This window comes from Moschus berezovskii, chromosome 1 (genome assembly GCF_049115385.1).
Source record: "Moschus berezovskii isolate FMDL1 chromosome 1, NW_MosBer_1.0, whole genome shotgun sequence".
Taxonomy (NCBI): Eukaryota; Metazoa; Chordata; class Mammalia; order Artiodactyla; family Moschidae; genus Moschus; species Moschus berezovskii.
In genome coordinates, this window is record NC_142460.1 from 21,285,545 (window position 1) to 21,312,893 (window position 27,349).

The following is a 27,349-nucleotide window of genomic DNA, read 5'->3' on the forward strand; positions in this document are numbered from 1 at the left end:
TAGTATTAAAAATAATAACACCACAGACGCAAAAGACTACCTAATATGTGATTCCATTTCTGTGAGAGATCCAGAAAAGGCAAACCTCTAGGGACAGAGTGAAGGTCAGTGGTTTTCTGAGGCTGAAGGGTTGGGGGCATGAAGTAACAATGACAAATGGACTCAGGGAAGTGTCTGTAGCTGGACTGATGTTCTAGTTGCACAACTCAGTACAGTTACTAAAAATAGTTGAGCTGGATACTTAAAAGAAGTGAACGCTATGCTGTGTAAATTATACCTCAGCAAAGACATTTCTGCTTTATTTTATTTTTCTGGCTGTGCTGGGTCTTAGTTGCGGGATCTTCTGCCTTCGTTGGCATGTGGGATCTTTAGCTGCAACATGCAAACTCTTAGCTGTGGCATGTGGGATCTAGCTCCCTGCCCAGGAATCGAACCCCAGGCCACCTGCATTGGGAGTGTGGATTCTTAGCCACTGGACCACTAGGGAAGTCCCAACAAAGATATTTTTAAAATAACAACAGTTAATATGTACTGAGCCCTTTCTCTGAACTTGGGCCTTGTTCGAGGAGCCTGGTGTGTCTCAGTAAATCTAATAATCAAAACAGCCCTTCTGTGAACCACCTCTTCTCAGCCTTTGCATGTTTTGCTTTGGATTTTTAGAAAATTCTTTGTAGGAAGGATTCATAGATGCTGGATGCTAATTTTTGAACTTTTGTCTCTTACATGTGATAAATATCTTTTCCTAGCTGCCCATTTATTTTGGACTTTGCAAAATAAAAGCAAAGGAAAACTTAAAGGGGACCATGGTTAATTCTTTGCATGTGTGGTTCTCTTCTGCCCCCATCCAAATGTTTTTATAAGAAAAATTATGAAAAAATGCTAGCCCCACTCTATCACCCCAATCCTAGTTTTCTTCTACTTTGAAATGGCAACCAGGGGCACACCTTACAGCCAGACAAGCACTGGTGTCACTACAAACAAGAGCTAAATTCCAGGATGGTGGGGAGGAACAAGGGAAACCAGCCCCACGCTTCCCATCGCCCCCACACCCACCCTCTTATTCCTCGCTCCACTCATGCTTTTATTCCACCTTTCTTTCCTGATTGGAGGTGCAGGCTGATCCCTCAAATCAAAGTTTTCCAATTGTCATCTGAGGCCCATCACGAAATCAGTTTAGTGAGTCATGATTAGAAATTAAAAAAAAAAAGAGAATAGTTCCGAAAACATCAAAGTGCATCATACAAAGTAAAGATAAACACTATTTAATAAAGGATTCCTTTCAGTTGTGTGTGGTTATGTTGGGCCAAAATGCAAAATGTGTTTCTTACTCTGGGCTGCGATCAAACCATTCTGAAATTCCCTGAAGGAGAAGGTGAGAGCAGTAAACGTCAGGGCAAAGGAGGCCAGCGGGACCTTCATATCCTGGAATTACCGATGCTTAAGTCCCAATCTTAAAACATGAAAGAAAATAATTTCCTAATAGAAATTCCAGCTTTCGGTAACTTGTAAATCCCCATGCCTGAAAACACAGAAGGAGCGTGAGGCCAAGCTTTTGAAGTGCTTGAAGGAAAAATTTTAGTATTTCAAGATTACCATCAGCTCCGGTGCTAGAAAACTTGGGCAATGGTTCCTTAGAACATGTTGGTGGGAAGATTCATGAATGAGAGATGTAGAGCAGAAAGCAAGTTACAGACGTTCCCAGAACCCCCATCCTGTCTAGGCTTTGCACACACCTGTGAGGACCCATCAGAGGAGGAAAAGGTCAAGTGATGACTAAGCAAATGTTTCGGAAGCCCTTTACCCAACACCGAAATCTTAATAAAGCAGTTTAAACTTAGAGCCAAGAAAAGTTTTGTTTTCTTTTTCTTAATAAAAAGAACATGGAGTCTGATCTTGACATTGGAAGGTTTGATTTCGGTGAGTCATATCCGCACTGCTATGAGTTCTTCAGAGTTTTGACGAGCAAACACTAAATCCCACCAACACCAAAATATTGCCTGACTTCAAAGGTCCAGTGTGAGAGATGGCCTTTGATGCAGAACAGAGGGCCTGGGTCAGTCAGTTAGACACACCAAATGAGCCCAAGCACCCTTCTAACTAGAAGAATACCAAAAATGTTAAGAATGCCCTGCACTGGCAGAGCTCGCCAAAAAAGGAGGAAGGGGGAGGCAGGACGAGAACCAAGCCTTATCTCAGTATTCTGGACACTTGTGGACAGGAATGGTTTCTTTCTTTTTTATCAGAACTTTTTAAAATTAGAAGAACTTTTTTAAGGCATGTCATGAAATGCATTTGGTGGTGGTGGTGGTGTAGTTGCTAAGTCATGTCCGACTCCTGCGATCCCATGGAGTATATAGTATTTAGCAGTCCCCATTTGTCAGGTCTTCAAGATCCACGGATTAAAGGTACCAGCCTCAGTATAAGCCAAAAACTCACCCAGAGTAACACAACACCCCCATGTAAGCCTCCAGTGGTTTCTGTCCCCAGATTACAGGCAAATCGACTCCTGGAATGGAGGGGCCTGTGAGCGTCATGTTGCTTGCTTGGGGTGACCACTGTATGCTGCTGAGTCTCTCGGTTCCTCGGGAATGTACTAATTCACTGTCACCGAAGTGTGGCATTTCTAGGTTCTAAAAACAATGATGCTAGTAACATAATTGCTGCTTTTCTTGGAGAACTAGAACTTGTGTCAGAGCTGAGTCAGAGTGCTCGATGGTATCAGAAAAGAAAAGGTGTGGGCAGCCTTTGCGGAAATGTGTTGCCAACATCTGTGTGGGTTCGGATGTTTACCCAGGAGCCTGGGTGGAGGTACAACCACCCAGGTTTAAAGGTGGCAAATTCTCCGTCCTAATGAGAGGTGGATGTGTGCGATTCACCCCTCTCTGACAGTACACGGACGCATCTGCACTCAGCAGTGGCCTTTCAGAGATGGGGAGGGGCAGCGACGAAACCCGGCAGGACCCTGTGGGACTCCCGGGTATGGAAGTCTTTCTGGCCCCTGTTTCTTGTTTGCAGGGAATCGACTCCAGCCTCCATGATTTTCCCTGAACTGCAAAGGGCAGATTGCTAATCAAAGAACAGATGCTAATCAGAGAAGAGAGGAAATGCGGAAACTAGAGAAGAGTAGCCAAGAAACAAGAGTGCAGCCTTGGGGCAGGGTCCTGGCTCCTTCTCAGGGGATACACAGAGCAATATCTTTGAGCTCTTGACAGAACTAAAATCTCCAATGAATGGAAGGTGTTCAGCTCAGTTCAGTTGCTCAGTCGTGTCCGACTCTTTGCGACCCCAGGGACTGCAGCACACCAGGCCTCCCTGTTCATCACCAACTCCCATAGTTTACTCAAACCCATGTCCATTGAGTTGGTGATGCTATCCAACCCTCTCATCCTCTGTCGTCCCCTTCTCTTCCCGCCTTCAATCTCTCCCAGCATCAGGGTCTTTTCCAATAAATCAGTTCTTCACATCAGGTGGCCAAAGGATTGGAGTTTCAGCTTCAACATCAGTCCTTCCGATGAATATTCAGGGTTGATGCCCTTTAGGATTGACTGGTTGGATCTCCTTGCAGTCCACGGGACTCTCAAGAGTCTTCTCCAATCCTTTGGAGCTTTTGGAAGGTGTCAGCATTCTTCATTCCAGAGAACACCACCTGAGGCCTGATTAAAGGAACACAGGCCCTGCACACACCCTAATCTTATCAGTAAGCCCACCCTTGAACTACTACTATAAAACTCCTCTCCAAATCCCCATGGGTTGGGACATTCAGTTTTTTGAGGCAGCAGCCTGCTGTGTCCCCCTTTCCCTGGCAAAGTGATAAAGCTATCCTTTTTCTACTTCACTTAAAACTCTGCTTCTGGAGGCTCAGAATACTCCCTTCTACTGCCCAAGATCACGGGAGCCGCACAGCAGACAAGAACATGAACCCTAAGCTCAAAGATTTGCTGCAACCAAAAATTCTCCAAGGGATGAGATTTAAGGATGAGGTGAAGCATGGCACACAATCAAGGAAAGAAGATTCTAGTGAGGACTGCTGATAAAATACTCTCCAAAGAACAAATACACAACTGTGCCCTGATTTGTAGCCTCAGCCGACTTCCCTGGTATAAACACTTCCATCGAGATGACTGTCACTGCACACGGGTAAGGTTGGCCCGAGATGGCTAAACTGGCTCCCGTGGTAAAGCTGGCTCCACACGCCCTGGGTTCAGCATGGGACCTTTGGACAATCAGAGTGTTATGCAGGGACTGGAACTGGGGCCATGGAGAAGAGCCTCTGGAGGTGAGAGTGTTGCAGAAAAAGAGGAAGGGGGGTATGGGGACAACCTCACTTCCACCACTATTTCATAACAGCCCAAAGGAACTACCAGCAAACTTCAGTGCCCCAGGTCACCAATGTCCATCCAGGTCACACAAGATGCTCTGGTCTGAACCCTTGTGTCCCCCTAAAATCACTTGCTGAAACCCTAATGCGTGTGTGATTAGGCATCAGGAGGTGGGGCCTTTGGAAGGTGCTTAGGTCATGGGTCATGAGGGTGCACCCTCATCAATGGGGTTAGTGCCCTTACATGCGGGACCCCAGAGAGATTCCTTGCCCTTCTGCCAAGTGTGGTTAGAGTAAAAAGGACGGCCGTCTATGAGAAGCAGGCCATCATAAGATACCAAGTCTGTACCTTGATCCTGGCCTTCGCAGCACCTAGAATTGAGAGGAAGACATTTCTTTTGATTGTAAGCCACCTCACTGGTGGCTTTTTGTAATAGCATCTCAGATGGACTGAGACACAGGGCTCGCCCCTTTAGTCTGTTACATGTCAGGCAGCCAGTGGGGCGTACGACCCCATCTGAGGGCCCTCCCTGCTTAAATGCTGCCCTACAGGAAGACTCCACCTCCTCCCTGGCCAACAGGGCCCTGAATCCTGCCCCAGCTCTCTGCTCCCTCCAGGCCCCTGCACCTCTGGCCGCAGGCTTCGCTAAGGAGTGAGCTTCCTGTGCCCTGACGTGACCCCAGGAGTTCCTCATCACTTGCTGGGAAAGTCTTCCCTGAGCTGAGGTCAATCAATTCCTCCTTTGAGCTTCTTGCCCAGTATCAAGGGCGCAGGGGTCTTCTTTAGATATTTTTTGAAGAGAGAGGGTCTTTCTGGGGAAAGGAGATGTTTGGCCTAGAACCTAAGACACAATCAAGTATGTAAAGATCTCAATAAGTGTTTTCTGGATGAAGGGACAATGGAAATCACCCAGGACAGAACAGCCATCCAGGAACCCTCTGCCAGACGTGAGTTCCCTTCATAAGCAGGACCTGGCCCGCACCTGTGCACAGCAGCGCTTAGTGGGGTCTGATGAAGCAAAGTGGGCAGACAGGCCTCACTGCGTGCTGCAGAAACAGGGCTGTGGCCCCTCACCAGCTTTCTGGGGCCTGCTGATCTCACAAGGGCCTTCTCACTTCTTTAAGACGCTGGTCCTGCCCAGCTTCTTATCATGAGCAGTTTTCCAACAGACAGAAAATGTCAGAGACTATCACAACAAATCGGCAGAAGTGGAAAAGAAGGCGAAGCTTAGGCAGACAAGGGTTGGCCGAGGGTGTCGTCTTTTTTTGAGTTGGGGGGCTCTCTCTTTTTTTGTTTTTGGGCTGTGCTGGGACTTTGTTAGGGCATGAGGGATCTTTAGTTGCCTCATGTGGGGTCTAGTTCCCAGATCAGGGATTGATCCCCTTGCACTGGGAACATGGAGTCTTAGCCACCGGACCGCCAGAGTAGTCCCTGGTGTGGTCATTTCTGAGGTCAGGTGCCTCTGAGAGCGTGGGCATCTAGAAGTGCATTTCCTGAGTCTGCTGAGTGGGGGAGGAGTTGGTGAGAATTCCTGCGGGGCGGGGGGTGGTAGACTGTTCTGCAAAGTTTGGGCCTACTTGTGGGAGTTGGTGATTGTGTGTACTTGCGAGTGAGTGTGTGGCTACATGAGTGACAGTGCCTCTGTGTATAATGTGGGTGTGATAGAACGCATGTGTGAGAGTCCAGGTGTGTGCACTGTGAGCGTGTGACAGTGGGGGGGGGCACATGTGAGTGTGAGTCTGAGTGTGTGTTTGCATGCATTACTGCAGTGTGGAAGCAGTGCAGAATTTTACAAAATCTCATCCCCGACCGTTGCTAGCACACTGCTGTCTTTCCAACAAGTTTTTCAAGTATTACCAGGAACCTATAATTACCTACACTTCTCTCAGGCCCTCCATGCCTGGAGGTGTGACCTCCTCATGGAAGAGCAATTATTTTGGGACTGCAACGGGTTAACCACAAAACTGGTGTGCGTTAGAAAGGGGGGAAGTCAGTGGAGAAAGGTGCAAGAATCAGCATGGAAGAGGCTGGAGACTTCCCTGGAGGTCCAGTGGTTAACACTCCAAGCTCCCATTGCAGGGGGTGCGGGTTAGATCCCTGGTCGGGGAACTGAGATCTCACACGCTGCATACAATGGCCGGGGAAAAACAAAAGAAAAGAAAAGGTTGCTCCCACCAGATCCTCTTCTTTCTCTTAGGAAAGATGCTGCTTAAGGATGACCCACTAAAGAAGAAAGTGGGAAGAAGCCAGCTTGGAAAGATCTGTCATCGTGGGCTCAGGTGGTGTTGTGCCATCGGCCACCCCAGAAGAACAAGACGCCCCGCAGCTGAGGGGGTGGGGGGGAACCTCACAATAAGCCCTCCTCTGAAAAAGAGAACCAGCTCCCCATTTTTTGGGAAAAGCAATTGCAGTCTCTTGTTGCCCAGGAAGGATTTTTTTAAAAACTCAGGGGTGGCCAGAGAAGGCAATGGCAAGCCACTCCAGTGTTCTTGCCTGGAGAATCCCAGGGACAGGGGAGCCTGGTAGGCTTCCATATATGGGGTCACACAGAGTTGGACATGAATGAAGTGACTTAGCAGCAGCAGGGGTGGGCTTCCCTGGTGGACCAGTGGCTAAGAATCTGGCTACCAATGCAGGGGACATGGGTTTGATCCCTGGTCTGGGAGGATCCCACATGTCGCAGAGTAACTAAGCCCAGGTGCCATGACTACTGAGCCTGTGCTCCAGAGCCTACAAGCTGTAACTACCGAGCCCATGTGCCACAACTACTGAAGCCTGAGTGCCCTAGAGCCCGTGCTCTGCAACATGAGAGGCCACTGCAATGAGAAGCTGGTGCCCTGAATTGAAGAGTAGCCCCCTGTTCCCCTCAACTAGAGAAAGCCTGCATGCAGCAAGAAAAAGCCCGCATGCAGTAACGAAGACCGCAGCACAGCCAAATAACTAAATAAATAAAAGAATTAAAAAGAAAACTCAGGGGCTTGCAAGAACGTACACAGGTAAGTGTGCACACACACGAGGCTGGGACCCCAGCATGTCTATTAATAAGCGTTTCAAAGCTGGACGAATGCCAACTGGTCCACTGGCGGAGCATTTTCATCAGGCTATGAATGAAACAGAGAGCCCACACCCCCACACACTCTGTCCCCCTCGGCAGTTACTTACTAGGTTGGCATTTAAAGGAGACCAGGAGGTATTTACTGCTTCCTGGACAAAGGTCAGGTCCAAAAACACGGCTATTGACCAGGAGGTGGCAGGCCCGCTGGTTCTGACACTCGTCCAGCACCTTCTAAAAGGAGGGGGAGGAAAAGGGACAGGCTTGAGAACCACACGCAGCGTCGGTGGGACCCCACACCTGGGCTGCTCCGGAGGGACGGGTACCTGCCTGCCTGGCCCGGCGCTCACATTTAAAGCCTTCACGCTGGTATCGGCTGAGTCTAAGACGGAAGCACTCACACGGGGCTGATCGGTTCGGCTCCCCGTCTCCCCATCGCTCCTCACAAAAGAATATCTGCTCCAACAGCGCCAGGCCTCCCACAGAAAACCAGTCTCCAATTAGCCTTGCCTGACACCACTACTGAAGTTCTGGCAAAAGAGTGACGTCGTGGAGGCTCCTGGGGACATAAGCCATATCGAGGTACTACAGACTGTGGACTGGAAGAAACGCAGATGTCCACCCCTACCCACCACTGCTGTGTGAAACAATCACAGCTACGCATCCTTAGAAACACCCAACACGGGTCACAGGAACCGTCAGCCCAAGGAAGACTTCTGGGCTTCCTTGGTGGCTCAGATGGTAAAAATGGTCAAAAAAATCCACCTGCAAGGCAGGAGACCCGGGTTCGATCCCTGGGTTGGGAAGATCCCCTGGGGAAGAGAATGGCTACCCAGTATTCTTGCCTGGAGAATCCCACGGACAAAGGGGTCTGGAGGGCCACAGTCCATGGGATCACAAAGAGACAGACACGACTGAGCGACTAACACTTTCATTTTCAGTTTTTGGAAACCCCGACCCAAATGCAGGTCAACACATGAAAATTAAAAAGTTGACTGTCACCCTCACCAACCTCAAGGACACAGGACCCACCCACTTCTGGGCGGTATCCCACCCAGCGGAACACTCAGGCTTTCTGTTGAGCCTCTGGCTTTAAACCCTTTCCTTCAAGCCTCTCCTGACCTTTCCCAGGCTGACCACACCTTTGTGAGTGAGTCTTGCTCTGGGCACTGCTCAGGGACCACCCACCACTGGGTCGCAGGTAGGCCCCCGTCCCACTGCTGCCCTCTCAGTTCCCACATGGATCAGGACCCCCCCATCAGGAACACAGAGGTCCTCCACGCCAAGAACAGGAAAAACGCTCCCAAGAATCTACTTATTCCTGTTGGACTGAATTTAGTGCCAATTCACAAGCCTATCTGGAGTCACTGTGTTCTCACAGTAGCCCATGGAATATCTCCGTGAAGGATGCTGGCCCTACCGGGTATTCTCTGTCACCTTAGGGGCCTCACAGTTTTGCATAAAATCAAGAAAAATGCCCAGGGAAACCCCCCAAGAACCCCCAAAGGATGGTGCATATTCCTTGGCTGAGGGAATCATCAGCCCTTGCATGGCTCCTTGTGTTACAACCACAGGACCCAAGGCAGTACTCTTTCCAAAGTGTGTCAGAGCTGAGAGGGGCAGGGAGGGGACTTCCTGTAGCCATTCAGTCACGGGATGAGGTGGGATGGGCAGGTGTCACCCTGTTCCCTCCTTCGTTGGGCAACCGCCCTCTGAGGAAGCCCCTTGCGTCAGCTCTCAAACACAGATTAAAAGACAGAGGAAAGAATCTCTTAACCTCTGGAGGAAAAAGAGCAGCGTGCAGGGATGCTTCTGGCGAACGAGCCCTCCGAACAACATCCCGACTGTGTTTACAAATGCTGAGTCGTCCGCCTGGTTACGGGAACATCCTCTTCCCTCGGGGTTGCCTGGCAGAGGCAGGCGCCTGGATCGGAGGATGAGGTTGGTGCCCACGTGTGCCAGGAGTTCATACCTCCCCAAAGTAGGCACTTCCACCCTGGCGGCACTGGTCACAGTTCTTTGAAAGCCCAGGGGAAAGCCTGGCACCAGGCAGATGAGCATGGGCTGCGGGACTGAGGAACGGGGACATTCTCAGGGTACGGGGAAGGGTTGGAGGGAAGGTGGGGCATGCAAGGAAAGGAACTGCTCGTCTCCAGAAGAAACATGCTGTCTCTCCTCAGGGCATGGAAACCAGGGCATTCATTCAAACACATTTATGTGGTTTCTCGGGGGGTGTCTTCACCAGTCACGTGACCACCCAGATACTACAGTGCTTGGCATGAAGCAATAAATAGTCCAGGCAACAGAAAAATCCTTACGTTATCACATTAGGTTTGCTCCTCCTCTTCCAGCCTTAGGGAGAGCAGGGCCATGTTGAAGCTGATTCCATTTCTCCTCAGTCCTCTTTGGAAATTACTTCCATTTCTCACAACAGACAAAAATCAAGCTGACATCTAATTCACCAGCTACTCTAACCGCCTTGACGTCAGCGGATTCATAGGGAACTTTGGAAGCATTAAAAAAAAAAAAAAATCCAAACCCAAGTGACTCCATAACCTTGGCCAACTAGTTATGGATGTTGAGGGGGCCAGGAAAGCAGGATGGAGGTTGTTTGGGTAATTGAAAGCAAGAATAGTCGAAAGTCATCATGGATACTTGGGTTGGCCAAAAGAGTTCTTTTGGGTTTTCTGTACGCTGTTACAGAACACGTTAGTTTTGACCTCCTCGTAGACCAAATATTTCCCCAATGCCAATCGAAAAAAGAATGAGTCAGCTCCGCACCTCCACTCCCAATTCCTGGTACCATCAAGAGTAAACCAGCAGAGACTGCTCAACATAGATCCAAACAGTAAACCAGCAGAGACTGCTCAACATAGATCCAAACCAGAACATGATTATCTACAACTGGAGAAGCAAACCATAAAAAATAACAAAGATAATTATTGATACTCCTCTTCCTTGAGTGCATTCTCTAAGAATCTGACCATGACCTCTGATGTCTGCCTTGTGGTTTCTACTAAAGCAGGCACAGCCTTCCCTCCTCTCCTGAGGGTGGGGTGGGGGGTGGAGGGGCTGATGAGAGATCTTAAGCCTCGAGGTTGAAACCCAGCATAATGGTATGACTTAGCTTTATTGCAGGGAGCAGCGTGCATTTGAATAAATTCATTCTGCAAGTGTACTACGGGAGGGCTTCAATAAGGAGGCATTCTATATAGACTCAGAAGCAAAGAATAGCTCACTTGCCAAATTTGTGATCTGTCTACAGGGAGATTTTCAGGGATCAGGTTTGCTTGGAGTGAACTGTGGAATCACAAGTACATACACAGAGGGACAGAGAGGCAGAGGCAGAGAAAGAGAAAACCGTTTTGTCATCTTAGAACATCTTAGGAAAGGCAATACCTGCAGTGTGGTGGGCACCGCACAGGTTAGGCTGTCTTCCCTCTGGGAGGCAGGCTGCTGCGGACTACACTTTTGGTAATCTTGCCCATAAAATGCCGACTGGACACTTATCGTGGAATGCCGAGGACACTGTAGATTCAAATGGTCCCCGTCACAGGCATAGGCGGTGTGGTTTTGCAGGAGTTTGGTTAGGTAACCTGGAAAATATTCATCTGGGTTACAAGGGGTATAGGAGTTCACCACTCCTTCAAGGATTTCGGAGCGGGAAGACCTCAGCTCCCCGGGGGCGGGCGCTGGGAAGGCCGGAAGGTGTGGGCGGGGCTTCCTCCTTTGTGGGCGGGGCCTTCTGTGCTATGGGCGGGGCTTCCTCCTCTGCTCCCCGGGACAGGACATCAGATAGAGCTGGGGGCCAAAAGGGAGCCCATGCTGGCTTTTCTGTCTGGGCTGGAGCCCTTGGTCTGGGCTGGCCCGTGGCAAGGCTCTGAGAGCGTGCTCCCTCCAGGAAGCACTGAAGGGCTGGCCAGGAGGCAAAAAGTCCTGAAGCAACTCTATAACGTAGGAAGAAATGGCGAGTGGGTGTCCCTGGGGCATGTAAATGCCTGTCCTGAGGGAGACTTGGCTTCTGTGATCTCCCACTAGCTGGGCCAGGCCTTCCTGGAGCGAGGGGATGCCCGTTTTATTTTAGGAAACCAGTCCTGGGCCTGCCTCTGTCCTGGAGAAGAAAGCAAGGCAGGCATCCTGCCTAGGGTAACGGACTTCTCTGAGGCGAGGGGAGAGGGGATGGTGGGACTCGGTTATGGGTCCAGTAGTATCTCCCCTGAAATTAACCTTCACCAGGAACCTCAGAATGTGGCCTTATGTGGACACAGGGTCAAGGCCGATGTAATTCGTGAAGCTGAGATCACGAGTGAGAAGGTCCCTGAATCCTATATGACTGGTGTCCTGACGAGAAGAGCAGAGACACAGGGCGGCAGTCATGTAAAGACTACAGTGATGTCTCTGCAAGCCAAGAACCTCCAGGATGGTCAGGAGTCAATGGGAGTTGGAAGACAGTAGGAAAGATTCTTTTTTTTTTAAGTTAAAATATATATATATGTGTGTGTGTGTTTATTTTTTGGCTGTGCTGCACAGTCTGTGGGATCTTAGTTCCCTGACCAGGAATCGAACCTGTGTCACCTGCAATGGAAGCTCAGAGTCTTAACCCCTGGACCACCAGGGAAGTCCCAGAAAAGATTCTTCCTGAGAAACTTTGAAGACAGCATGACCCTGCTGACACCTGATCTAGACTTCTGGCTTCCAGAACTATGATAGAATGTATTCTGCTGTTTTCAGTCATCCAAGTTCACAGTCATTTGTTACAGCAGCCCCGGGAGACTTATACCGGCTCCCTGTCACCGCGCCTCCAGTGAGGCTGGCTGAGTCGAAAAGGCCTTGGGCTCGAAGGAGCTGTGGACGGTCTGGCAGGGACCAGCAGCCTGGATGTTTTCTCGGAAAGGAGGAAGGAAGGTTCATCTGAGATGCAGATTCCTTTCCTCCTTCTCACACCTCATGAGGTCAATTGCGAGGCGGCTGGGAGGGAAGCCAGGGACTTTCTGGGGAGGTGTGTGGGAGACGGTTTGGCAGTGTCAGCCTTCAAGGGGAGGAAGGGGTGTGGAGGAAGGCAGCCTCCAAGCGCCTCAGTCCCCACAGGGATGGGCCATGCTCGAGTTATTCCTGGTTGGGTTTCAGAATCCTCTCTGAACCATAATGCTTGACAAAAGGCACCCAGTCCAGCTCTCTGGGCTCCCCTGACAGTCACCGAGAAGGGACTGAGATGCTCTGCCCTACATGGGGCTCACCTGCCAAAGCACACCTGCCCAATGTGAAAGCAAAGACTGGGCGCCCTCACAGAACTCTGCACGACCTTAGGTGTCCGGCTGTAATGCCTTTTTTCCTTCCCACCCACAACCGCCAGCATAAGATCAGCCAAGGAATCAGCCACCCCGAATCAACTTCGCTTAGAGAAGTAAAGTCTAGCTTTGAGCAGCAAAACTGCCTTTAAGAAGCAGGCCTGTGAATCATGATTTCCCAGGTGACATTAGTGGTAAAGAGCCCGCTTGCCAATGCAGTAGATGTAAGAGATGTGGGTTTGGCCCCTGGGTTGGGAAGATCCCCTGGAGGAGAGCACAGCAACCCACTCCAGTATCTTTGTCTAGAGAATCCCATGGACAGAGGAGCCTGGTGGTCTGTGGTCCATAGGATCACAAAGAGTTGGACACGACTGAAGTGACTTAGCATGCATGCATGCACTGTGAGTCAGGACCCTGCTTGTTGGAATGTTGTTGCTTATAAGGGCACTGAGAGGGACCAGGCAGAGATCCCTTGGTGGTCCTGGGGCCCCAGGTCAGTGTCATCCTGTAGGGTGCACAGGTGGGCCCTGATGAAACCATGATTTATGCAAGATTCTCTGTGGGGTCTTAGGATCCAGGGAACACAGGGTGGGTCTGAGGCTGCCTGCAGGCCGGTACCCACCCCGAAGCCTCCCAGGCTGGTACTGTCATCCTTGGGTCCCCTCGGCTTTGTCAATAAAATGTTCTTGTCCATCATACCCCGTCCTTCCTGGGGATGCTCAGCTGGCTGAAATCTTAAATCAGTTCTGGGAGCATGACCTCAGCTTAGTGTTTATGGTCGGTTCGAAAGGCCATGCATTACTCTGGCTAAATGATGTCAAGGCCCTGGGACAGATGGAGCCACAAGACCAAAGGGGCCTGATTCCCAGACTGATGAAGTGAATTGCTGCCTGCTGCACAGACTGTCATGTGAGTGAGAAAGAAACTTCTGCTGTGTTCGGACTATCACCTTTCATCACCCAATTTGTCATGTGTTAATAGTTTGTCTTCAGGAAACACACTTGATCTCCATGGGACTGTTTGCATCAAAATACAGCCGGATGCAAAGCAGTGGCCAGAGTTTCCCTGCTACCATCTTCATATCCTGAGAGTGATATTCTGGAGACAGAAGCTCGATGCACAGAATTGATTAACTGGAGGTCTTTCCGGCCCTTTTGCACTTTGAGGAGAGAGGGGAGCCTCCTTCCCGATACATCAGTTCTGACACTCTACAAGTTCAGCAGTAAAGCTTGCTCTAGACTTGGTCCAATTCCTTCTTCGGAAACCTAGGCCTAAGTCCAGCAATGGAATATTATTCATTCCTTGGACTGCAAGGAGATCAAACCAGTCCATCCTAAAGGAAAGCATCCCTGAATGTTCATTGGAAGGATTGACACTGAAGCTGAAGCTCCAATCCTTTGGCCCCCTGATGGGAAGACCGCCTCATTGGAAAAGACCCTGATGCTGGGAAAGATTGAGGGCAGGAGGAGAAGGGGGCGGCAGACATGAGAAGGTTGGATGGCGTTGCTGATTCAATGCACATAAGCTTGAGCAAACTCCGGGAGATAGTGGAGGACAGAGGAGTTTGGTGTGCTGCAGTCCATTGGGGTCACAAAGAATCAGACACGACTTAGTGACTGGACATCAACAACAAATGAAATGAGCTATGAAGCCACAAAAGACATGGAGGCAACCAGATGTGTGTGGCTAGGCGAAAGAAGCCGGTTTGAAGGGCTCCACACTGCATGATCCCAACTATATGTCATTCAGGAAAAGGTGAGACTGTGGAGACAGTGAAGATACAAGTGCTTGCCAGAGGTTTGCGGGGCAGAGGGAGCACAGGGGAACTGCAGGGTGATGAAACCACCAAAGGCGGCACAGCATCAAGAGAGAAGCTCAGTAGGAGCTATGGGCTCTGGGTGGCAATCTGGTGCCACAGCAGGTTCCCTGGTTGTGACAGGTACACTGCTGGTGCGGGGTGTGGGGGATAGTGGGGGAAACTGTGGGTGATATCCCTGAACTTTCTGCTCAATTTCACTGTGAACCTAAACCTTCTCAAAAAGAAAGTCTATTTAAAAGAGAAAAAATATCTGGACTTCCCTGGTGGTCTACTGGTTAAGACGCTGCCCTTCTAATGCAGGGGGAACAGGATTGAGCCCTGGTCAGGGAAGTGAGATCCCACATGCCATTCAGTGTGGTCAAAAGAAGTTTTAAAACTTTAAAATAAGATAATATAAAACATTTGTATGCAGTTTTTAAAAAAAGGAAAGAGTTTAAAAACCACCCATGCATCCCCAGGATAGCATGACCTTAGGGAAGAGAGGGTTGGGTGACAGGGAGGGGACATAACGGGGAGTGTATGTGAGCTGGCAAAGCTCTTTCTTTACTTGAAGGGTGGCTACACATTTCACTGTGTCTAAGTTCACTGTCTACACACTTAGGATCTGTGCAAGTTTTTGTTGGTAGATAAATGTTTGCTTAAAAAACCTTTACTTGCAGCTTCGTGACCAATACTTTATACTAATAAAGAAAGTCTAGGAAAAGCCCTTCAAACTATCCTCTGCCCCATCTCTAACTCTGCTTGTTGTTGTTTAGTCGCTAAGTCGTGTCCCACTCTTTGCGACCCCATGGACTGCAGCCTGCCAGGTTCCTCTGTCCGTGGAATTTTCCAGGCAAGAGTACTGGACTGGGTTGCCATTTCCTTCTCCAGGGGCTCTTCCCGCCGCAGGGACTGAACCCACACCTCCTGCACTGGCAGGCGGACTCTACCTCTGAGCCACCTGAGAAGCCCAATCTGTGCTTACCATGACGCAAACCTGCAGTCTGTAATTTGAGACTCTGCACGACATTATCCACCTGAAAGGAGACCGCTGAGCTGATGGTCTAACAGTTCCTGAGTCAGAGACTCCCTTACCAAAGTTAATAAACGGAAGTCTAGGAAACACTCGTGAGGACCGGCCATCCGCCTGCCCACATTGTGGCCCCAGGGGTGCTTTCTGTGCCCCATTCTGACTGGCTGTGTCGGAAGCTGCTAAGAGATCAAAAGAAGGACAGTTAGAACTACCACTGCTTTCAGCAACATGGGGGTCATCGAGGACCACTTTGAGGGGCATTTGGGATGGTGAGTGGGTAACAAGAGCCTGTTTAGAAAAGGTTGAATGTGAGCGGAAGTTAAGAAAATGGGGACTTCCCTGGTGGTCCAGTGGTTAAGAATCTCCCCTGCAATGTAGAGAATGTGGGTTCAATCCCTGGTTGGAGAACTAAGATCCTACATGCCACAATCAACTAAGCCCAGACGCCACAACTACTGAGCCCATGAGCCTCAACTAGAGAATCCGTAGGCCACAATAAAAGATCCTGCGTGCTACAAGTAAGACCCACACAGCCAAACGAATAAATAAAAAGTAAGCAAATGGCTCATCTGGTAGACAGAAGAATCCCCCGCAAATGTCCACAGGGACAGTCCCCAGAATCTATAAATATGTTACTTTACATCACAAAAGGGATTTTGCAGTTATGATTAAAGATCTTGAGATGGCAAGACATCTTGGATGATCTGGCAGACACCAGTATAATTCCAAGGTCCTTATAAGACGGAGGCAAGAAGATCAGAGTCAGAGGAAGGAGGCGTGGCCACATAACTAGAGGTTGGAATAGAACAGCCATGAGCCAAAAATGCAGGCGGTATTTTTGGGAAATTGGGAAAGACAAGGAAACAGATGGCACCCTGAATCCCCCCAAAAGAACGCAGCTTTGCCAACACCTTGGTTTTAGACTTCTGACTCCAGGACTGTAAGAGAGTAGTTCATGCTGGGTGAACATGGGAGCAGCCACAGGAAACTAAGAGTTTGCACAGATGACCCTTATAATGACTTGGTGACAATGAGGAGAGCAATACGGCTTCGTCGTAAGAACTGATGACCAGGGAGAGATTTTTCAACAATTACAGTTGGGTTGAGGTTGGGAGAGAACCTATGTATCTGCGTGTGTGTATAAATACAAAGGCAGAGGAGTCCGAGGTCATATTTAAATTACATTTCTCACTGTGGGTTAGGGTCAGACAAATTTGAAAGGGTGCTAGCAAGAGAGAGCTTGAAATGATGAACTGTGGGCTCCAAGCTAAAACAGGTAAGTGGGACTTCCTTGGAGGTCCAATGGGTAAGAATCTGTCTGCCAATGCAGGGGACATGGGTTCGATCCCTGGTCAGGGAAGATTGCACGTGCTGCGGGTCCGCTAAGCCCATGCGTTGAAACTACTGAAATCCCAGCACCTGGAGCCTGTGTTCTGCAACAGGAGAGGTTACAATAGGGAGCTGACAGCAGCCCCCACTCACCACAACTAGAGGAAAGCCCACCTGGAACAGTGAAGATCCAGTGCAGCCAAAAATGAATCAATAAGTACATTTAAAAAAATGAATAAATACAGGCAAATAGACAGTCACAGGAGAGGACCAGGGGAACAGCGGTCTGCTGAGCCTGATCAGATGGAGCAGTTACAAGTGATGGAAATGGCCATGGAAGAGGGTGTAAGAAGTCAGTGTAGGAAACGGTTCTTGGGAAAGAGGACCCCAAAAGCTGGGAAGATGCCCTCTGGATCAGACATCTCACAGGATAAAGGTAGGAACTGTAGTGGAGCAAGAGTCTGCTTGCCAAGGCTGACCTTGAACAAAGAGCAGACAGCAGATGACTTGCTCCCAATCTAAAGCCCCCTCCAGCGTGCAATCACCTTCCCCACTGAGCATGCCCACTCTTTCCAATGTGTTGGACTGAGTCAACACACTACTGAGTACCTTACTTCATTCAGGGTGGGCCTCCACGGTGGCCCTAGGGATATAAAGGACCCACCTACCAATGTAGGAGATGAAGGAGACACAGGTTGGATCCCTGGGTTGGGAAGATCCCTTAGAGGAGGAAATGGCAACCCACTCCAGCATTCTAGCCTGGAGAATCCCCATGGACAGAGGAGACTGGCGGGGCGCATATGGTCACAAAAAGTCAGACACGACTGAAGCGACTTAGCACGCATGCCATTCAGAATGCACTAATGAAACCCACAGGCAGGGTGGCTTATGAACAATGGAATTCATTTCTCACAGTTCTAGGGGCTGGAAGTCCAAGATCAAGGGGTCAGCATGGTCACATTCTGGTGCAAGCCCTCTTCCTGGTTCACAGATGGCCTCTTCTCACTGTGGGAGGGCCAGGGGACCTCCATGGGTCTTTTCCATAAGAGATTCATGGGATTAGTGAATCCCATTCACAAAGGCTGGGAAAGGTTGAAGGCAAAAGGAGAAAAGGGCAGCAGAGGATGAGATGGTTGAATAGCGTCACAGACTCAATGGACATAAACTTTGGCAAACTCTGGGAGACAGTGAGGGACAGGGAGGCCTGGCATGCTGCAGTCCATGTGGTCCCAAAGATTCGGACACAACTTACCGACTATATAAGCTCCTCCCTCATGAATTAAGCTCCACCCTTGGCCCCACCTCTTAATTCCCTCCCTTTGGGAGTTAAGATTTCAATGTGTTGGGGTGGGGTGGGGGCAGGGGGATAGGGAATATATACACATTCAGAACGTAGCACTTAGTTTCCCCCATACCTCGGTTTCTTGGCTGGGATCCTTTTTAAGAAATTAATATAACAATCTAATTCTATTTAATTTGTTTTATTTCTTATTTTTTTGCCCCTCCACGTGGCATGTGGGATCTTAGTTTTCTGCCCAGGGATCAAATCTGTGCCCCCTGAATTAGAAGCACAGAGTTTTAACCACTGGACTGCCAGGGAAGTCCCCAGATGAGATCCTTTTTAAAGATGCAGCTTTTGTTACGAGTTCTCTCTGGATCAAATGCCCTATCACGTTGGGTCAGTCAAAAAAGCTTTATGTGTTTACACTCTCAGCCAGCGTTTTCATTGTCTGATTGCCTATTTGTGGGCAAATATTTACTACTCTGAAAGAAGGCGAAATTGCACACTCTTAAGAAATTGCTCCTCGGAATCTGGAATGGCCTGGAAATGCTCCATTGACCCTTGTTTAAACTGGGGGAGAGGGAGCAGTGGGCAGGTGTCGGTTCTCTTCCCTGGTGAACCCTCCACTGTGTATCAGCAGAAATTCCTACAGCCCCAGCCATGGCTTGCACCTTCCACAAAGGCACATTCAGAGAGGCTTCGGCTGGGCAAGTCTTAGAGGAGTTCAGATAAAGGCTTTGATGTTTTCGTTTCTAAAGGTGGGTGAGAGGTTCATGGGAAAGAACCCCTAAGAGGAACAGAAGCTCTTCTCCATCTTCAGAAAGACCCAGGAAAGACATTCTTGGAATCATCATGCCCAGTGCATTTCCAAGGAAAAAATTCATTTACACACAAATAATCCAGGGAGTCCTGAAGGACCAAAGAGTCAGGGAGCTGGGGTAGGTGGGGTGGAGGCGGGGAGCGGGGAGGCAGTGTTCTATGGAAGGAGCAGGTGTTATGCTGGGGGGAAAGAAGGGTCTATCCAAATTAAGGCTCCCCAGGTGGTGCAGTGGTAAAGAACCCACCTGCCAATGCAGGAGCCGCAGGAGACGCAGGTTTGCTCCCTGGGTCGGGAAGACTCCCTGGAGAAGGGAGTCTACAGTATTCCTGCCTGGGAAATCCCATGGACAGAGGAGCCTGGCGGGCTGCATTCCATGGGATTGCAAGAGTCAGACACAACTGAGCAAGCATGCACCCAAAATTAATCTTGGAACATACGCGTTAAGCCAAGGCAAACTGTTCTTGCCCTTCAGGACTTCTCCGAATCATAGAGATCCCTCTGTGTAGTGGGATGTGAGGAGGGACATACAGGTGGAATCTCACCCACCAGTTCCCCCCACTGCCCCGTTTTTTTTTTTTTTGCATGAAGCATTTGAGGATTACTGTTAAGTGCATCATTCTGAAGGGAATATCCAAGGCGTCTGTAGTGGTCAGAGCTACATGGTCAGAGCTAAGAAGTGCATCTAACTTGGATGGTTTCAGAAGGCATTTCAGAATCCCATACAGCTGGAACATCCCCATCCTGAAGCAGGGGGATGGACAGGGAAGAAGTAGAAGGAGCACAGAGGATTAAAAGCCCCGAGACCAGGGTTCAACCTGGGATTACGGTGTGTGACTGTGACCATCACCTCTCAGAACTGGTGGGGACAGTGTCTTCTATCACCCATAAACCACTGCCTGACACTAAGGCATTACTATCGTAAAGTAAATCTTTTTAAGATTTTTTTTTGTGTGTGTAGACCACTTTTTAATTCTTTATTGAATCTGTTACAATATTGTCTCTGTTTTATTTTTTGGTTCTTTGGCCACAAGACATATGGGCTCTCAGAAATCCAACCAGGGGTTGAAACCACACCCCCTGCAGCAGAAGGCGAAGTCTTAACCACTGGACCACTGAGGGAGTGAGTCCCTCCCACACGGTAAATCTTGAAGAACATGGATTTGCTCAGCGCTCTCATTGATTCGATGCGAATCACAAGCCTAGACAGCCCTCTCTGCTCTGAGCCCCAGTGGTTGGATGGTCAACTCAAAAACAAGCACACAGCCCCAGTAGCAGCTATCACGCAATGTCCAGAAATGTCAGCAATGTCACTTGCTGAGCTTAAAGGAAAAGAAAATTTTACTCGTTTCTTTCCTTTCCCTCTTTCCTTCTTGTTCTTTCTCTTTTTACTTCTTTTAAATAAATAAGGTTTGAAAGAAAATTATGACCAACCTAGACAGCATATTAAAAAGCAGAGACATTACTTTGCCAGCAAAGGTCTGTCTAGTCAAGGCTATGGTTTTTCCAGTGGTCATGTATGGATGTGAGAGTTGGACTGTGAAGAAAGCTGATCGCCGAAGAATTGATGCTTCTGAACTGTGGTGCTGGAGAAGACTCTTGAGAGTTCCTTGGACTGTAAGGAGATCCAACCAGTCCATTCTAAAGGAGATCAATCCTGGGTGTTCATTGGAAGAACTGATGATAAAGCTGAAACTGCAATACTTTGGCCACCTCATGCGATGAGTTGACTCACTGGAAAAGACCCTGATGCTGGGAGGGATTGGGGGCAGGAGGAGAAGGGGACGACAGAGAATGAGATGGCTGGATGGCATCACCGACTCGATGGACATGAGTTTGAGTGAACTCCGGGAGTTGGTGATGGACAGGGAGGCCTGGTGTGCTGTGATTCATGGGGTCGCAAAGAGTCGGACACGACTGAGCGACTGAACTGAACTGAACTGAAGAAGCCACTAATATTTAGTGGCTCAGTGGTAAAGAATCCTGCCGATGCAGGAGACTCGGGTCCAACCCTGGGTTGGGCAGATCCCTGGAGGAGGAAATGGCAACCCATTCCAGGATTCTTGCCTGGGAAATCCCATGGACAGAGAGAGGAGCCTGGCGGGCTACCGTCTATGGGGTCGCAAAGATTCAGACACAACTTAGCAACTGAGAACACACAGTATTTAGAAGAGACCAAACATGCTTCAGATTCTTCCTCTTTTTTTTCCCCCTGAAGCCAGAAGCCCTCTACTAAAGTCCAAGTTTCCCAAGGGGCGAGGTTGCCTGAGTCAGTCCAAGCTCAGGATGTAAAATATATCCCTCCCTGGCTGCACATCCGCGGCTCAAGTGCCCTAACCACCGGGGGCCAATTTCACAACCTTACTTCTGGGAAGAGAATGGAATTCGATCGTATTGTCCTTGCTCTTCCCACCCCTCATTTTCTTACAGTAAAGCAGCACCCTGCAGTCCCTTAATGCTCTAGATAAGAGACTACACCCTTTTATTCACAAATATTCAAAGGTGTTTCTACACGTTTGAAGTTCTTTTCCAGAAAAGGGTATTTTTTTTTTTTTTGTTCTTTTGTGTTGGTTAGAGTGTTTAGAGAATTGGCTGGAGCATGAGAAGCGGGCAGCCCACGCGGCTTTAGAGCAATGAGTCAGTGAGTCTGAGGACGCAGCAAAGGCCCCCGTGGATAAAGGGCTCAGGGCTGGGCACCACACCCCCAAGAGCATTAAGATCAAAAAGTGAGTTTAGCCTTTAAGTCTCTTCTTCAGTGCCAGGCTTGGCACCAAAAAAATTGACTCCGGAGTTTAACCAGGAGAACTAGAGAGATGGGACGGTCTCCTCGGTGTCCGAGAGGGAATCACAAAGGCAGGGACGACCGAGGGCTATGCGGCTCTCAGTGAGGTACTCAGACCCCGGTCCCAGAACAAAACAGCGGAGCACGAGGCGAAGTGAGAGTCGAGGCTGGGCAGACAACACAGTTCTTCCCGAGCACCGGGGAGAAGCAGGTTTTCCAGGTCTCCTGACGATACAGTGGGCCAGTGGCAAGTCCTGGCTAATAGCAAGAGGGCCAAAATGACGCTGGCGACCTGACGGCAGGGCGCTGCAGACTCCTCGTGTGATCCTCTACTCCCTCTGTCTCGTCTGCCGTCACACGTGGAAGACAAAGCAGATGAGGACAGGGACCTCCCTGGTGGTCCGGGGGTTAGGAATCCACTTTCCAATGCAGGAGACATGAGTTCAATTCTTGGTTAGGGAACTAAGATCCCCCATGCTGCGGACAACTAAGCCCGTGTGCCACAACCACCGAGGCTTCCAGATGCAGCGAGTGAGCCCGCATGATGCAAGGAAGATCCTGAGTGCCACGACTCAGACCCAGCACAGACAGAAACAAATGCTTTAAATTTTTTTCTTTTTAAAAGAGAGAGACAAGGACAAATTCTGAAGACCCAGAAGATGGGGAAGTCCCAGACAGAAGGAACCGGATGCCTGAATGACCACATGGATCACAGCCTCCCCGCTCGCCCACTCCCACTAGACCAAGGCATGAGCAGGAAAGAGGGCTTTATCCTCATTATCCCAGCAAGATTTGGCAGTTGTGTTGTGGGTTTCAGCAGCTAACCTACCTTGACTAATGCTCTGGCATTCTGTCACCTGGGCCTTGTGTTAAGTAGGAAGCTGCTAAGTCTTTGAGGAGTATACCAAAACTTTTAGCGTTTATCTCACTGATTTGTGATGGTGTGTTGACAACATTCCACATGACTTTCAATCCTCATTTAGGGGAATTATTGAGCTAAGGACTTCCCTGGTGGCTCAGACAGGAAAGAATCTGCCTGCAGTGCAGGAGACCTGGGTTCAGTCCCTGGGTCGGGAAGATCCCCTGGAGAAGGGAATGGGTACCCACTCCAGTGTTCTTGCCTGGAGAATTCCATGGACGGAGAAGACTTCAGGCTACAGTCCATGAGGTTGCAAAGAGTCAGACATGACTGAGCGGATAACACTTTCTTCGAGCTGAGACCTTGCTATCATTGAAGTGAGTTAAAGGATAAAAGGCACAGCTGTGCTTAGTTGTGTCCGACTCTTTGCAGCCCCAGGCACAGCAGCCCGCCAGGCTCCTCTGTCCAAGGGATTCTCCAGGCAAGAGTACTGGAGTGCGTTGCCATTTCCTCCTCCAGGGGATCTTCCCAACCTAGGGATCGAACCTGCGTGCATCTCTTGCATTGGTAGACAGATTCTTTACCGCTGTGCCACCTGGGAAGCCCCTGAATTAAATTACTAAGGAGATAAAAAGGATTAGAGGTCTCATTGATTAGCCAGCTAATCACCACTCTTCACAATGCCACTGACTTTTTGAAACTTTTAAAAAGACTTTAGCAAAAGTGTGCAGCAGAGACTAAGTGGGCTTTTACGGAATGCTCATTAAGCAGGCAAGTTTCCCGGTGCTGGAGAGTGTGGGACGCAGATGGGACAGTGGTCAGAATGCTGCGGTGCTCCAGAGAGCACTGGCCCTGGATAAAAGTGCCAAATCACAGATGTGGAGGCCACAGGCTGGGAGGTAGGGAATTCGGGCTCTGAGACCCCTCAGGTCCGGTGCTTTTCAGGTATGTTAAACCTAACTCCTTTACATCTCAGTTTCTCATTTGTAATTCAGTGATGGACAGGGAGGTCTGGCGTGCAGTCCATGGGGTCGCAAAGAGTCGGACACGACTGAGGGACTGAACTGAATTGATACCGACTTTATGGGCTTCCCAGGCAGTGCTAGTGATAAAGAATTCTCCTGCCAGTGCAGGTTAGACATAAAAGGGTTCCATCCCTGGGTCGGGGAGATCCCCTGGAGGAGGGCACGGCAGCCCCCTCCAGTATTCTTGCCTGGAGAACCCCATGTACAGAGGAGCCTCAGGGTTGCACAGAGTCAGACGCGGCAAGAGCAGCTCGCACAGTGACTGCGCATGTCAGTTTCGCTCCCTGAGGACAGCATGAGTGTACAGGAAGAAAAGACTGGAAGTCCGATCTCTGTGGAAAAGGGAGCCCCAAAACAGGCAAGGACAAGCAGCCCAAAATCCACTGCTTCCAAGCTCAGTCTCAGTTTGGATTTAAGATTAAGACATCCGGTAGCAGAGCAGATGATGCCTGTTTTCACATTCTATAAAACTGCCCAAGGACAGGCTCATATTCATGATGAGGGTTATACTATTAATCATTTGTCCCCAGGTTTGAGGGTGCCAGGGAAGCTTTTTTTATACACACGAGCACAACACTTCCAAAAAGAACTGGCTGAGTGCTAATTTGGAAATGTTTGCTGACTTCTGATAGAGTCCTCTGAACCTACAAATTTAGAAAATCCAGTTTTCTACCACTTTTTTTCAGCAAACTCAAACCATTATGTTCTCTATGACAATAAAGCTGCTTGATTTTCTTCAGTTCAGTTGCTCAGTCATGTCCAACTCTTTGCAACCCCATGGCCTGCAGCACGCCAGGCCTCCCTGTCCATCACCAACCCCCGGAGCTCGCTCAAACTCATGTCTGTTGAGTTGGTGATGCCATCCAGCCATCTCATCCTCTGTCGTCCCCTTCTCCTCCCGCCTTCAATCTTCAATGCTTTATTTTCTTAAACATACTAATGCTTTTAAAGTTGTATTTGTTTCTGGCTGTGCGGGGTCTTCCCTGCTGTGCACGGGCTGCTCTCTACTTGGTGGGGGGGGGGCACGGGCTCCTCTATAGCAGTGGCGCACGGGCTCTGCAGCAGCTTCTCTTGTTGCAGAGTACGGACTCCAGAGCACAGGCTCAGTGGGTATGACACATGGCCTTAGCTACTCTGAGGTGTGTGAGATCTTACCAGAGCAGGGATCGAACCCATGCCTCCTGCAGTGGTAGGTGGATTCTTTACCACTGAGTCCCAGGGAAGCCAAAAATAAAGACTATTTCTAAAGGCACATAACCGACAAAATTTTCCATGCTTGCCATCGTTTCAAGAGCATATAAAGAAACCCCAAAGTGTATGTGATTAAAAATATTCTCAAATTTTGATCAATAATAATGGAGAAAATGGAAATTAGTTGCTAACATTTGACAAGAAAAGTGACAGCCCCAGCTCTCTGTGACTTTTCCGCCCTGAGGAATGAACACTTTTTCATTTTCCATGAGTGCCACATGGCACCCAGGTTCCATTTATCCACTTCCCCTGGGCTTTGAATTCTCGTATTTAATTTTGGTTCCCAGCAATCACTCATTCAATGATCTCTTATTTTGTTAGTTTTTCTCCCTATATCTCCTTTTCTCTCTGCTCACTGGCCCTCTGATCCACCAAACCGCATACTATCCTCATGTATATTCATACATATGAAGTGGATTTTCTGTGTGAAGCCCAGCTGTGTATTTACACATATGGACCAGGTCCTTCTGTCTAAGCATTTGTCTACATACGTCAATCCATTATATGGCTTTCAACTCCACTCAAACAAAAAAAAAACTAAAGTCCTTATGAGATTGAGACCCCCCTCCACTACCCACCTGACTTCATCCTTTATTTATTTGGCTGTGCCAGGTCTTAGTTGGGGCACATGGGATCTTTAGCTGTGACATGTAAACTCTTAATTGTGGCATGTGGAATCCAGTTCCCTGACCAGGGATCAAAGCCTGGCCTCCTGCATTGGTAGCATGGGGGTCTTAGCCATTGGACCACCAGGGAAGTCCCTGATCTCAACCTGATAACTCTCCCCATCAGCTCTGGCCACCGTGGTCTTCTTGTTTCTCAAAACTGCCATATACACTCCCACCTCAGGACCTTTGCTTTGAATGTTCTGTTCACCAGAAATTTTTTTCCTTCTAACCAGTGAACCAGTAAACTTGCTCAGTCATGCCCGACTCTTTGCGATCCCATGGACTGTAGCCCACTAGGCTCCTCTGTCCATGGAATTCTCCAGGCAAGAATACTGGAGTGGGTTGCCATATCCTTCTCCAGGGGATCTTCCTGACCCAGGGATCAAACCCAGGTCTCCCGCATTGCAGGCAGACACTTTACCATCTAAGCTATAACAGAAGCCCCAATAATATCTTCCTTCTAATATCTACTTTCCCCTCTCTCCCTTCATCCTGCCCTTTGTGCAAAGGTGACCTTATCAGACAGCTTCCCTGGCTTCTCAGAGACACAGGCACCACCTGCCCCTCCAGCCTTGATTCTGCTGCCTTCCACTACATGCAGACATGCTGTCAGTTTCACCCCTTCTGCATGTAGGTAGGAACATTGTTTTATTAACTGCTGTATTCCCAGAACCTAGAAAGAGTCTGACATGTAGTTGGAAGGCAATGGATAGTTTTTAAATGAGTGAGTGAGTAAGTCCAGCAGACCAAGACCAGAGGAGAATGCCTGAGTAGTAGATTCTGATGATCCTCACAGCACTGACATCACCCAGTCCTCATAGGTCTTGCTAGGTAATTGTGCTGGCAATTTAGAAACCTATATTCCTAAAGGGCCTCAGTATCCATGAACAGGCCGTGAGCGTGCCACCCGGGCAACCAGGTACACTGGTGTGATAAGTCTAGGCCCTACCCCGTGCTCTCCTGAGTCTGACCTCACCTCAGTTCAGTTCAGTCACTCAGTCATGTCTGACTCCTTGCGACCCCATGGACTGCAGCACACCAGGCCACCCTGTCCATCACCAACTCCTGGAGCTTACTCAAACTCATGTCCATTGCGTCAGTGATGCCATCCAACCATCTCATCCTCTGTCGTCCCCTTCTCCTCCCACCTTCAATCTTTCCCAGCATCAGGGTCTTTTCAAATGAGTCCATTCTTCGCATTAGCTAGCCAAAGTATTGCAGTTTCAGCTTTAGCATCAGTCCTTCCAATGAATATTCAGGACTGATTTCCTTTAGGATGGACTGGTTGGATCTCCTTGCAGTCCAAGGGACTCTCAAGAGTCTTCTCCAACACCACAGTTCAAAAGCATCAATTCTTCAGTGCTCAGGTTTCTTTATAGTCCAGCTCTCACATCCATACATGACCACTGGAAAAACCATAGCTTTGACTAGACGGACCTTTGTTGGTAAAGTAATGTCCCTGCTTTTTAATACGCTGTCTAGGTTGGTCAAAGTTTTTCTTCCAAGGAGCAAACATCTTTTAGTTTCATGGCTGCAGTCACCATGTGCAGTGATTTTGGAGCCCCAAAAGACAAAGTCTCTCACTGTTTCCATTGTTTCCCCATCTATTTGGCATGAAGTGTTGACCTGCTGCTGCTGCTGCTAAGTCACTTCAGTCGTGTCCGACTCTGTGTGACCCCATAGACGGAAGCCCACCAGGCTCCCCCATCCCTGGGATTCTCTAGGCAAGAACACTGGAGTGGAGTGTTGACCTAGTGTCATTCAAACTCACTAACAAAACCCCTTGTGACTTTTGTTATGTACTCCACCTCGACCTCCAATGAAGACACATGCCCACAGGTCCTCT

At 49.1% G+C, this 27,349-nt stretch overlaps 1 protein-coding gene across 5 annotated transcripts in view; it reads right to left on the minus strand.

The window, feature by feature from the left end:
- Nucleotides 1–27,349, minus strand: part of EVA1C (eva-1 homolog C) — a 98,205-nt gene that overhangs the window by 37,982 nt on the left and 32,874 nt on the right. For 4 of the 5 annotated variants that reach the window (XM_055421337.2, XM_055421346.2, XM_055421329.2 and 1 more), the window contains exons 2-3: nucleotides 10,771–10,967; nucleotides 7,482–7,605 (exon numbers count right to left, since the gene is read on the minus strand). The exons of the other annotated variant lie outside the window; for it this stretch is intronic. In XM_055421337.2, the coding sequence (XP_055277312.1) occupies nucleotides 7,482–7,605; nucleotides 10,771–10,967 (321 nt within the window). The remainder of the gene's footprint in view (nucleotides 1–7,481; nucleotides 7,606–10,770; nucleotides 10,968–27,349) is intronic. 5 annotated transcript variants of the gene reach the window in all.